This window comes from Neolamprologus multifasciatus, chromosome 18 (genome assembly GCF_963576455.1).
Source record: "Neolamprologus multifasciatus chromosome 18, fNeoMul1.2, whole genome shotgun sequence".
Taxonomy (NCBI): Eukaryota; Metazoa; Chordata; class Actinopteri; order Cichliformes; family Cichlidae; genus Neolamprologus; species Neolamprologus multifasciatus.
This window is the reverse complement of record NC_140456.1, coordinates 27,386,452-27,397,770: the sequence shown is the minus strand read 5'-3', so window position 1 is coordinate 27,397,770 and position 11,319 is coordinate 27,386,452. Positions and strand designations below refer to the sequence as shown.

The window sequence follows — 11,319 nt, the reverse complement described above, 5'->3', positions numbered from 1 at the left end:
TCTCTGTGCAGGATCGGAAGATGGCTGATTCTTATTACACAATGAATTTCTATCAGCATCAGCATGGTCCACACTTTCAGATTACCTCAAATGTCCAGAGATGTTTGTTAGAGCTGCTTGAAAGTTAAGCATCTGTCTTATAGGGTAGCTTCAGCTTGCTTTAATGACTCAGTCTGCCTGCGTTGGCTTGTTAATCTCCAAAAAAGGATTCGAGTCATGTCCGGGATATTGCCCGTTTTAAACCATCAACTTGTCATGATGAGGATGTTTAACTAGTTGAGAAAGATGGGAGATGTGCTTGTGTCAGTGGCCTAAGGCGTCTGGAAAATGTTAAGTGTGATTAAATCAGTTCAGTGAATGAATTCATAATTAAATCAATTGCCTATTCCAGCCCAGCCAAGAGGGTTTTGAGTGAGTTTAAATGATTGTGACATTTTACAAGTCACTGTGATTTGTGACATTTAGAAGAAGGCAAGTCAGATACTGAATCCCATTTGTGATGTTTCATATGAATTTAGAGGGGATGCTGGATTATAGAGAAACTCTGTAATGAATAGAGATGGAAACTCTATGAAGTATGCACTTTTAGGGGGGGTTTGACCTGTTGATGTAAAGGTAATGATTAAAATTAGTCAAGACAGAAATAGCGATTATGAAAAAGTCAAAACTCAGGGTCCACTTAATATCTTTACCCCCAGAGCTTTCCAATTTCCAAGATCAAGAAATAACTGCCGTACTTTTAGTAATATAGTTTGGCATTTGTCAAAATTGACTGTGGAGTCAGCAAAGGGAGCCAAGGGAAATGTCAAGTTAAGAGGGAAAATAATAAAGTGGGTGTTTAAAACCTGAGTGTGTATCTCAGAGAAATACAGTCTGTAACTGAGGATAAATATTGGCTGTAAGTACACAACCAGATTCATGATGTTTTTCTCCTCCCTCTACTTTCTGTAATGCGAGTTGTACCATGCAGTTTCTTCGACTCATCTCACTCCTGCGATGACATTTCTAAAAATAGAAAGTTTGTTGGCTCTGGACAGATACGCATAAGGTAGTGGAGATGATAAGCCAGAGCCTTCATGTCTTCTACTTTCTGTGTCAAAGAAACCTTGTTGCTCTTTCTTCTTCTTATTATTTGAGTCTGATGTAAATTTGTGAGGTAATGAGGGGAGGAGAGAGGCTCTGTCCAATGATTTTTGTCTGTCTTTCAGACTAGGCTCCAGCTCTGCCTTTCACAAGGAGTGGAAGAAGCAAAAGTTTGACATGTGTAAATGAAAACCAGAATAAAATAATTCAACCCCGACAAGAATCCAGCAGCCTCCCCTCCAGCACTTTTATATAGGATGGTAAAAAAGATATTGTGTCATTATAAGGAAATACTATAAGATACTATACCTCTGAAAGCATTTCATGTTTTTCTTTCTTTTATAGAAACCATAATCAAAGTTGTTTCGCTTCAGAAAAGAGCGGCACTGAATTGTAGCTCACATAGATATACATGATCATGTGCAAATCTGTCAGAAAAACAAAAATAAAGACTTTCTTTCAGTTTTCACTTTTGCTATTTGTCATCAACACAACAGCACAGATAATGTCATTGCATAACCACCGTCTCTATCTTGCAGTACTGTGCAAAAGTCTTGTGACGCCCTTCCTTTCTTTATATTTTGCTTCCAATGAGCCAGATTTTCTTGTAATTTTCTAAAGTGGCCTTGAGTGTAGCTCTTCATGCTTTTGAGGGTCTTTTTGTTTTTCTCTGGACATTAGCGGCTTTTTCAGCCCTCGTACCTGATCACTTTTTCAAGCAAAAATTCATTCAGGCATAGAAAAGGCACCTAACTCAAGGAATGAACCACACACAGCAGACAACTTAGCAAAGCACCTATTTTAAATTTTGTCTTTAGGCACTTTCTTACCTGTAGCCTGTTGCAACACTGTCACAATCCTGGGTCTTTTAACTCGGCGCTTTGAGTTTCAGTGTATTTTGATGGTTTATGGTTTATGTTTAAGTTCATTTAGTTATCTTAAGCTCTTTCTGTTTTGCTTAGGTTGCCCTGTTATAGTTCATTGTTTATCAGATTCCCCTCGTGTCTTTGCCCCTTGTGTTTATGTCTCCCTCACCCTTCGTGTGTTTCATGTCTGCATCCCATTATGTTTCCTGTTTTAATTTGAAAGTCATGTGGTCCATGTTCAGTGTGTTTAGTTTTGCTTCCCCTGTGGCGTCATGTTCATTTGTATACGCTGTGTTCCCCTGTGTTTCGTGGTCTGCTGTCATGTTTCATTGTCAGGTCGTCTGTTGTTTCACGCCATGCTTCCAGGTTTCATGTATTCATGTTCATGTCAGGGTTTTTCATGTTCTATTTCAGTTTACTCAGTTTAGGTTAATGTTTAGTTTTGCATCAGTTTGCCTTGCTCTTCGTTTGTACCTTTTCATCAGCCTTATTAAACAGCTCACCTTTTGTTAAATCAAGTTACGTTCCATGTTCCATTGTGTCTGCGTTTGGGTCCACTATTCACACTCCACACAGTCTGCTTCCACTGACTATGACAAACACATTAATTTTCCAGCTTCTTTACCTGAATCTACAGAAAATGGCAAAGATAACACATTTTGATGGACATAAAATCATACCTTTGGCACCAAAACAATGATTCTTGCAGCACTAATAGCTGGAAAATTGGTATATCTCCACATTGTGTGCGGTGTGTTTTTTTTTTAAAAATCGAGGAAACCGGACAAGTGGAGGAGAAAAGAAGATGTGGAGCGTATCCATCTATTGCTCACCTAAGCCTAATCTGAAATAATTTCATTGGAAGGGTTGCTGTGAAGCTGGATTTATGAAATCAGAATTTAAGCAGTATAGAGCAGCACTTTGTAAATAGCTTGGAAGTGACTGATGGTTATCACGAAGCCTTAATGGGTGGCTAAATGGTTTTGATGGATTGCTAGTGAGAGGAGGAAGAATAAATCATCCCAGAGAAATAAAGGACCATCTATGCTGTGTAAATGTAAAGAATCACTCTTTTAGTGGTACTCAGGCAGAGGCGTACATTTGTCTTCACAATCATTTGTTATGTTGTAGCAGAAATGATCAAATTGTATCCCCATGCAGAGCTTGTCCTGATGTTTCCTTCACTCTAAGAAATTTGTGCCTCATGTTAACACAGATCCGAGCTCTTTCACATCTCTCAGTTTTTACTTCTGCGTTCCACCAAGCCTTGACCTGCGTAAAGGACTCGAGTGCACACAAATACATACAGGCGTAAACACATTTGCTTCTTTTTCTTTCTTGTGTACTCGAGTAGAGGTGGTAGCCAAAGCCTCTCTCTGCGGTTGTTTGTTCCACTTCCCACCAGGCAGATGGGGGAGGGGGGTAACAGGTGTCAGGCACCACTTCACCACAAAGGAGTGGAGGAATTGACAGCGAGGTTTAATAAAAGGTTTAATAAAAGAAAACCAGGAATTATTTATAAGTGTGCATGATAAAAGGGAGATAGAGAGTCATAAACAAAGATATCTATTCACTGTGGGCTACACTGACTTAGCTGAAGTGAACCAGCTGAAGTCTCGGGCTGTGCTATATTTCAGTCACATCCCTCACCAGTTTATTTAACCTTCTTCACTCCACAGTCTGAATCTGTAGTGGCTCACTGCTGCACAGGCCAGCAGTCTCCGTGTATTGAACTTGTTCGGGTCTCAGGCGCAGCAAGAAAACAAGAGTATTTCTCACCTTTGGTGTGAAAATCCTCAGAATCTGATAGTGAACACAGCCGGGAGCAGAGAACACACCACACATAAATACTGCCTTTAAAAACTTTACACTGGCATTTGCACAAGGAAGCATGGGATCAGACTTTTATTCATAACATACCAGCCTGCTTCCTCAAAGCTCACTACAGCACCAAATGTGCAATAATCCACCGCTGAAAGCCGTCCAACAAATGTGCTTAAAAACTATAGCACTCAGCTGTCGTGGAACTAGAAGCTGTTTATAGCAGCTTGGGTGACCTCTAATTTTTAATTTCGAGTTACCATCAGGTGAAAAATGTTCTCAAAATGAGAAAACTGCTGATATTTCCATTTGCCTAAACTACTGCGTTTAGTGTTAATGATTCTTAGTTAACTTCCTAAACATCAGTATGTTGTCATGGCAACTTTGCGATTCACATTTATGCGCTTATTAGGCACAAACGTGCTTCAGCCGTCTCATCGCATTAGTCATCGTGTTGCATTTGTTGACAGAAAAGAGAAGCCATGATCTTCTGGAACAAAAGTTGTTTGTCTTTGACTTGTCTGCGGCTCAACAAGCAGAAAATAAAGCGACAGGATACAGTATTTGTAGTGAGCCGAGCTGATGAGGCACATGATGAGGCCCATCAGTCAAGGTGAAATGGCCTGACAACCAGATTCTAGCTAAACTGCAGCGAGGCATATCGGGGCAACCTTCACAGTCAGCATCCTGCACAGGATTCCCAGCAACCCAAAAGGTCCACACAAATCTGTGAAAGTGTTCAACGCGCAACAAGAACAAAGAAACCGACTTCAGAAAATATGAACGCTAGCGTTCTCAAATTGGAGGCAACAGGCAATGCAGTCTTGACACTAAAAGCGTTACTTTTTAATTTCTCAGTGTCTGGAAAGAAAAGTGGCACATTATGAATCTGACCCTGCTTCTTTTTCCTTACCTCTGTCTCTCTCTTCTTTTTCATTACTTACCTCCATCACTCTTAATTCTTCTCCCTTTCAATTTATTCATATTCCTCCCGTTCGGCTACACCTCCCTTCTCCTGCTTGTTGAACCTTTAACCTCACGTCCCCTGAGCATTGCTCTTCCTTCCTGTTTTTAATTTTCTTCCCTTTCATTCTGACCTCACCTGCATCTGTGTACTCCACGTGCCTCCTTTCTCCTTGTTTCCCTCCTGTTCTGTTTCACTTTTCTTCCATTCCTGCTGAACACATTTGATTCTTCAATTTCATTTGTTTCTTTTATTTACTCTTCTCAATATTTCTACCTCCCTCTTTCCCTCTTTTCTTCTGCACTCTTGTCCTGACTCTTTCCCCGCTTCCTTCTCTCTGACAGGGGCGTTGTCCGCGTGGACGTGAACCTGCAGGATGTGGACATTGACCAGTGCTCCAACAGTGGCTGGTTCGGTGGGACCCACCGCTGTAATCTTACCAGCATGGAGGTGAGTCTGCTGCTACTTCTCTTATGCATTTTGTCATTCTGGTGTATTACCAAAGAAAGCAATTAATTTTGGAGTTACATTCACCTATTTGTTAATCTATTTGTTTCTCTAAGTACTTGCATTGAATTTGAATGCAACAGTTGAGTTATTTATTTATTTATAACTCAACGGTTCCATTTAATAACAGACCTGAATGAGCTGTTTCACAGAGCCTTCGCTGCCTTTCCTCTCATCGCAGGTTGCCTTTGATCATGTGTCCTCAGTATGAGCATCAGATAACTGACCAAAACCCGAAGAGTAATGTTCTCCATTCACTCAGCCACAGTTACTGTAAATGTGTGAAACTGTCTGTGAGGAGTGTTACAGAATGGATGTTTTATGCTGCTCTGTGCTGGCCCTCCTTTGAAACTTCTCAGACACGAGAAATATGAACAAGGCGACATGCATACTATATTTCTATTTATATATTTTAAAAAAGGTTTTTAACTGCAGTTTAATACCTCTCCATAAGTATAAGTACTGACATAATTCGATTATTCACCATGAGGCACAAACAAACAACATCAGAGTGATGCAGAGGACGGTTTGCACCACCCAAAAGGTGCAGATAAGGCTGAAGGGAATGATACTTGGTTTTGCAGAAATTTGCTCACAACCATTCTCATGGCCGTCGTACAGCAATAAGTAAAAGGCTGATTTTACACACTACCATGTTCCTAATTGATCTCAAACATTTTGAGTACAGCACTTACAAAAACACTGTCTTTGATGCACATCCCTTTTCACCTTTCTGCAGTAACAGGCTGATGGGGTATTGTTGTTACCCTGTCAGGTGGGTGGATAGTTGGCAGGTGGGCAATATGGACACCCAAGTTGTCAGTGTAATGACTTGACAACAAAGGGATGCAGGACTTTCACATTGTTACCACAGGTGCATTTGCTAAAAATCTCAGACAAGTCCAAATCTGAGTGACCTCAGCATCAAGGTCATGGGTCAGAGGTCATGTTTTCTTAAAACCTTGAATGGGATAACTTGACAAGGAAGTCATCTAGGATTTTGAAATTGATACCATAGGTGTATCTACTAGGACAGCAGTCCCCAACCTTTTTTGTGCCACGGACTGGTTTATGCCCGACAATATTTTCACAGACCGGCCTTTAAGGTGTCGCGGATAAATACAACAAAATAAAACTAGTACCGGTACCGAAAAAAAGAACATTTATTTATAACACACGTGAAAAGACCCAGGAAAACCAAGTTAACGATAAAAACGATAACAAAATAACACTGAAAACCGATAAAAACCCTGAAAACCATACATTTCACACCTGAGCCTCAACTCTCGCGGCCCGGTACCAAACAACTCACGGACCGGTACCGGTGCGAGGCCCGGGGGTTGGGGACCGCTGTACTAGGAGGCTGAGGGGTACCACTGGCCAGTACTTTTTCTAGTAGCCATGAAGCAATAAACAAACAAACAAAAATGAACCTCATGGTAGAAGCAAGATAAGGGGATAAGTGGAACAAAACTCATTAATTTAAAGTAGCTTGTCGCCTACTGACTTAAGAGTCCTGCAGGACTGTCTGCGATGTGTGTGCCTTCTCCACACTAAAGCATTCTCATCTGTGTGACCGGTGTGACGGAACCGGCGGCAGACATTCATCACATTTGTCTCTTTCTGAAGCATCAGAAAGACAGAGAACGATGAGGTAGTTCTGTTTTTGTGTCTGTCTGAGCGTCCGGGTGCAGCGTGCGCGTGAGCGGCCCGCCTCTGTAATTGCCATCTCGCTTGTGTCGGTGCCAACGTGTGATGTTTTGCAGGGAGCCTGTCTGACTCCAACATGGGAGAGTGACTGCTCGGGCGTGCATGGCATGTTGCTGCCCATATGATGTATAATAAATGCAGTGTAATGGATTGCAGCAAGATGAGATGAATTATTGACCATGCTCTTTGTTTGCGTGCGTTTCTCCCCCAACTCATCACCAGTCTGTCATGGAGCATTAGAGCGGGTAGGTGTGTGTGTGTGTGTGTGTGTGGGGGGGGGGGGAATATACAGATGAGACAGATCTCTATGTTTGCATTCTTCTACAATTTTATATATTTTATATATGTTTTGTGGCTGTGACTTTAGGTTTAGCAGCCTTTTAATTGCCAAGGATAGCAAGGCTAAGCTGTCCGAGTCTGATCACTGTCATCAAAATGCTTTGAATTACGTTAGGTGTGTGCCCTGTTTTTAAGTCACAGTGCCATTGCACGCTTTTAAACTTTTACTCTTTTGCTCTGAACATTTGCTTTCAAAATGCTGTCAATACAGTTGGACTTAAAACGTCATGGAGGGACAGTTTGAGACGGCCATCGAAGAGCTCACAGCTTCTATGATTAATTTCCTTCACACACTATATTTTTGGCCAAGCGGCAGCCAGTGATTCAGTGCCATCTTGAATCCGCAGTGCTGTTTTTCTCTTGTTGTTCGAAATGTAATGAGGAGCTTAGAGAGCAGAAATTAAGACACTGGCAAACAGCACAGAATTAAAGCTTTATGTTACAAATGTTTTCATAGAGAGAGCAAATATTGACCAAGAAACAATATCATCAATCTTGTCCACGGATGATTTCGTAGAGTAATGAAATCCACAATTGGAACAGACTTTTCTTACAGGATTTATTTAGACACGCTACAGCTGATTGCTCTCTGAGAACTTTAAAAAGGAGGGCAGTGTGGAGCCAATGAGTCTAGCATAAATTACACTATATTGTAACAAGTATTCACTCACCCATCCAAATCACTGAATTCATGCATTCGATCACTTCCATGGCCACAGGTGTATAAAATCCAGCACCTAGACATGCAGACTGCTTCTACAAACATTTGTGAAAGAATGGGTCGCTCTCAGGAGCTCAGTGAATTCCAGCTTGGTACAGTGATAGGACGCAACCTGTGCACCAAATCCAGTCGTGAAATATCCTCACTACTAAATATTCCACAGTCAACTGTTAGTGTTGTTATAACAAAGTAAAGCTGATTGGAAACAACAGCAACTCAGCTGCGAAGTGGCAGCCCATGGAAAAATCCCAGAGCGGTGGCTAGGAATGCTAACACACATAGAGGTTGCCAACTTTCTGCAGAGTCAATCGCGACAGACCTCCAGACTTTACGCGGCCTTCAGTTTAGCTCAAAAACAGTGTGTAGAGAGTTTCATGGATTAGGTTTCCATGGCCAAGCAGCCACATCCAAGTTTTACATCATCAAGCACAATGCAAATGTTGGATGCAGTGATGTAAAGCACTCTACCACTGCACCCTAGAGCAGTGGTTATGCTTCTCTGGAAATCTGATGGACAAGTGCAGTGTGGCGGTTGCCAGGAGAAAGGTACCGTCTGACTGCGTTGTGCTAAGTATAAAGCTTGGTGGAGTGGGGCTTATGGTGTGGGGTTGATTTTTAGGAGCTGGGCTCACCCCTTAGTTCTAGTCAAAGGAACTCTCAATGCTTCAAACTAAGAAATTTTTGGACAATTTCATGTTCCCAGCTTTGTGGGAACAGTTTGGGGATGGCCCCACCAGTGCACATTGCAAGGTCCATAAAGACATGGATGAGCAGGTTTTGTCTAGAAGATCATGACTGGCCTGCACAGAGTCCTGATCAGTGTCTGACCTCAAATGTACGTCTGGAAGAATAGTCAAACATTTCCATAAACACACTCCTAAACCTCGTGCCTTTCCAGAACAGTTTCAGGTGTTATAACCACACACGCTATGGATTAAGAACGGGATGTCACTCATATGCGTGTGAAGGCAGGCATGTGAATACTTTTGGCAATGTAGTGTATCTGGTACAACAAATCTTGACTCTTGCACACTTTTATCTGCATATTCCGAGAGAAACTAATATTTAATTTGCACGCTATAAGCTTAGCATTTTAGCATGCCTCTATAGCATTTTGTAGATATTTCTGAATGTATCTTTAATGTAGAAATGCTCAGTGGCATTTTGAATTCCCCTGAAGGTGTTCGACGCACAGACTGTCAGATAAATAAAGATAGCTGAGGATAAGTAAAGAGACGCGAGAACCATGTGAAACTGTCATATAGAGCTGTCATGCTAGCAAAGGAAAGGGACTCTGCAGTAAATATAACCCAGCTGTTAGCTGGTCTTTAAATGCTACTGAGCACTTAGGGAATATAAGTTGCTTGTCTTTGACTTAATACTCTGCGAGGCAGCACATGACCTACAAACAGTGCATCTGTGTCTATCTCATAGCGATTTCTTACGGTTTTCAATTACCAACGCGACGTGTCCAGTTTCCTGTATAACTCTCACCCCTGCCCTTTTCTTTCTTTCTTTCTCAGTGTCTCGTTCATTTCATTTCTTCATTTCATTCTTTTCTCCTGCCTAATTAATTGCTTATTGCCAATTCAGCCAGTCCATTACTCCTATTTGGGTGTAGTTCTTTGGAGACTTTACCTCAATTTTCTTGCTTAAATCAAAGCCCGAAAAGAGTGCAGGCTTAAGCCTTAACGAAAACGATCTGGCTGCTAATATAGTGTCTGAGCAGCTATACCACAGTCACAATAAGGACCAAGCAAGGGGAAAGTGCTTCTTTGTCCCAGTGTCCCTATTAAACAACAGTTCATTTCTAAATCCTGCTAAATACATTTTTGTGGGAAATGGGCTGTGGAAAGTTGATGTGAGGCTCATTGCTTTCCCCCATCCAGTGCAAACATACCCCGAGGCTTTGTCTCACAGTGAAACCATAATAATGAAACAGTCTCTTGTAATGTGATGGAGCGTCGTGTCTCCTCCAGAATGTTTGGAAAGTAATAGCACAACACCCACTTTCTCACTGTTGCTGTGATGTAATGGTTCAGTCAGTTTGTAGATGATCAACTTTTATGTTAACACTGCAGCTTTTCCTCTCTTTGTTTTGCATACTGGAGAAAAAGCCTTTTCAGTGGAATGCCTTTTTCTTGTTTAGAGGCAGTTTTGCAAAACAGGTTTTGGCAGGTTTATTGTCTGTAATGTATCCAAATGATATATCTAATAAACTAAGCTTGACTGCTTTTTTATGAACTAGATCGCCAAATTGCAATTCTGAGAACCATTTTGGCACTTTTTAAGTTTTTTTCCCCTTTTTGCTTGCCGTAGCACTGCTGTCTCTTCCAACAATAGAATTAACTTTGAGTAGCCCCTAGAATTAGGAGGTGGTTATCAGTTGGATTATCTGACCTTTGCTACTGCAGCTTTGAACTTCATCTGAGTTGCAAATTGTAAAATGTTATGTCATGATGCATCATTTGGGCTGTAATTATCACCAGCCAAGCTGTAAAAAGTATTCATGTTATCCTACGAGTTGCAGTTGGTGCAGTGGTAAACTGTGTCACCTCACTGCAAGAAGGTTCCTGGTTTGAACCCCACTCTTTCTGTGTGGAGATTTTTTTTATGTTACATATAAAATATAAAAACTAACACGTGATTAATTGGCGATTCTAAATTTGCTTGTGGATACGAGGTAGATAAAATGCTTTAAATGATTAATTATTAAAGTGTGCTATTTGAATATACAGTTTTAAAAAAAGAGTGCCCCAGTCACCGAGGCCTAAAGACCAGTCAGTAATGGCAGGTCGCTCAGCAAAAATGTATATTTCGTGTGTGGTTGCTAGAAGCTCCTGGGTGAAACTGACTGTAAAGTGTATGGTGTTGCACTAAAAACCTTCTTGTTCCGTGTTACCTGTTCAAAAATTTCAGTTGGAGTGAAAAGCTCTATATGACTAAAATTTTAATCATATACAGTTTTATATTATTTTCACTACTAAAAACCTGCCTTAAAAAGACACATTATGTTAATTTATCATCTTATTCTTCTGATGTTCATTAGATAGCTGCATATAGTTAGATGGCAGAAATGACTGTTAATAAACATCAAATTTATAACAAAAACATATTTATTGTTCTTATTCTTTGCAAGCTGCATACTCAATGTATAAGACAAAGTAATAAATTGCAGGCACTATTAGCATCACCGTTTAAAGAAGGCTTATTAACTGCTTAATTACATGATAAATATATATGTATATAGGTACAGTTATCCTAAATTGTCCCTGCACTAAAACTACTTAACTAAAAAATATTTACAA

At 40.7% G+C, this 11,319-nt stretch overlaps 1 protein-coding gene across 1 annotated transcript in view; it reads left to right on the top strand.

Annotated features, from left to right (window-relative positions):
* The window catches only part of gpr158b (G protein-coupled receptor 158b), a 77,169-nt gene that overhangs the window by 2,873 nt on the left and 62,977 nt on the right, over nucleotides 1-11,319 (top strand). Inside the window, exon 2 of the mRNA XM_085139264.1 lies at nucleotides 5,079-5,184. Within this exon, the coding sequence (XP_084995390.1) occupies nucleotides 5,079-5,184 (106 nt within the window). The remainder of the gene's footprint in view (nucleotides 1-5,078; nucleotides 5,185-11,319) is intronic.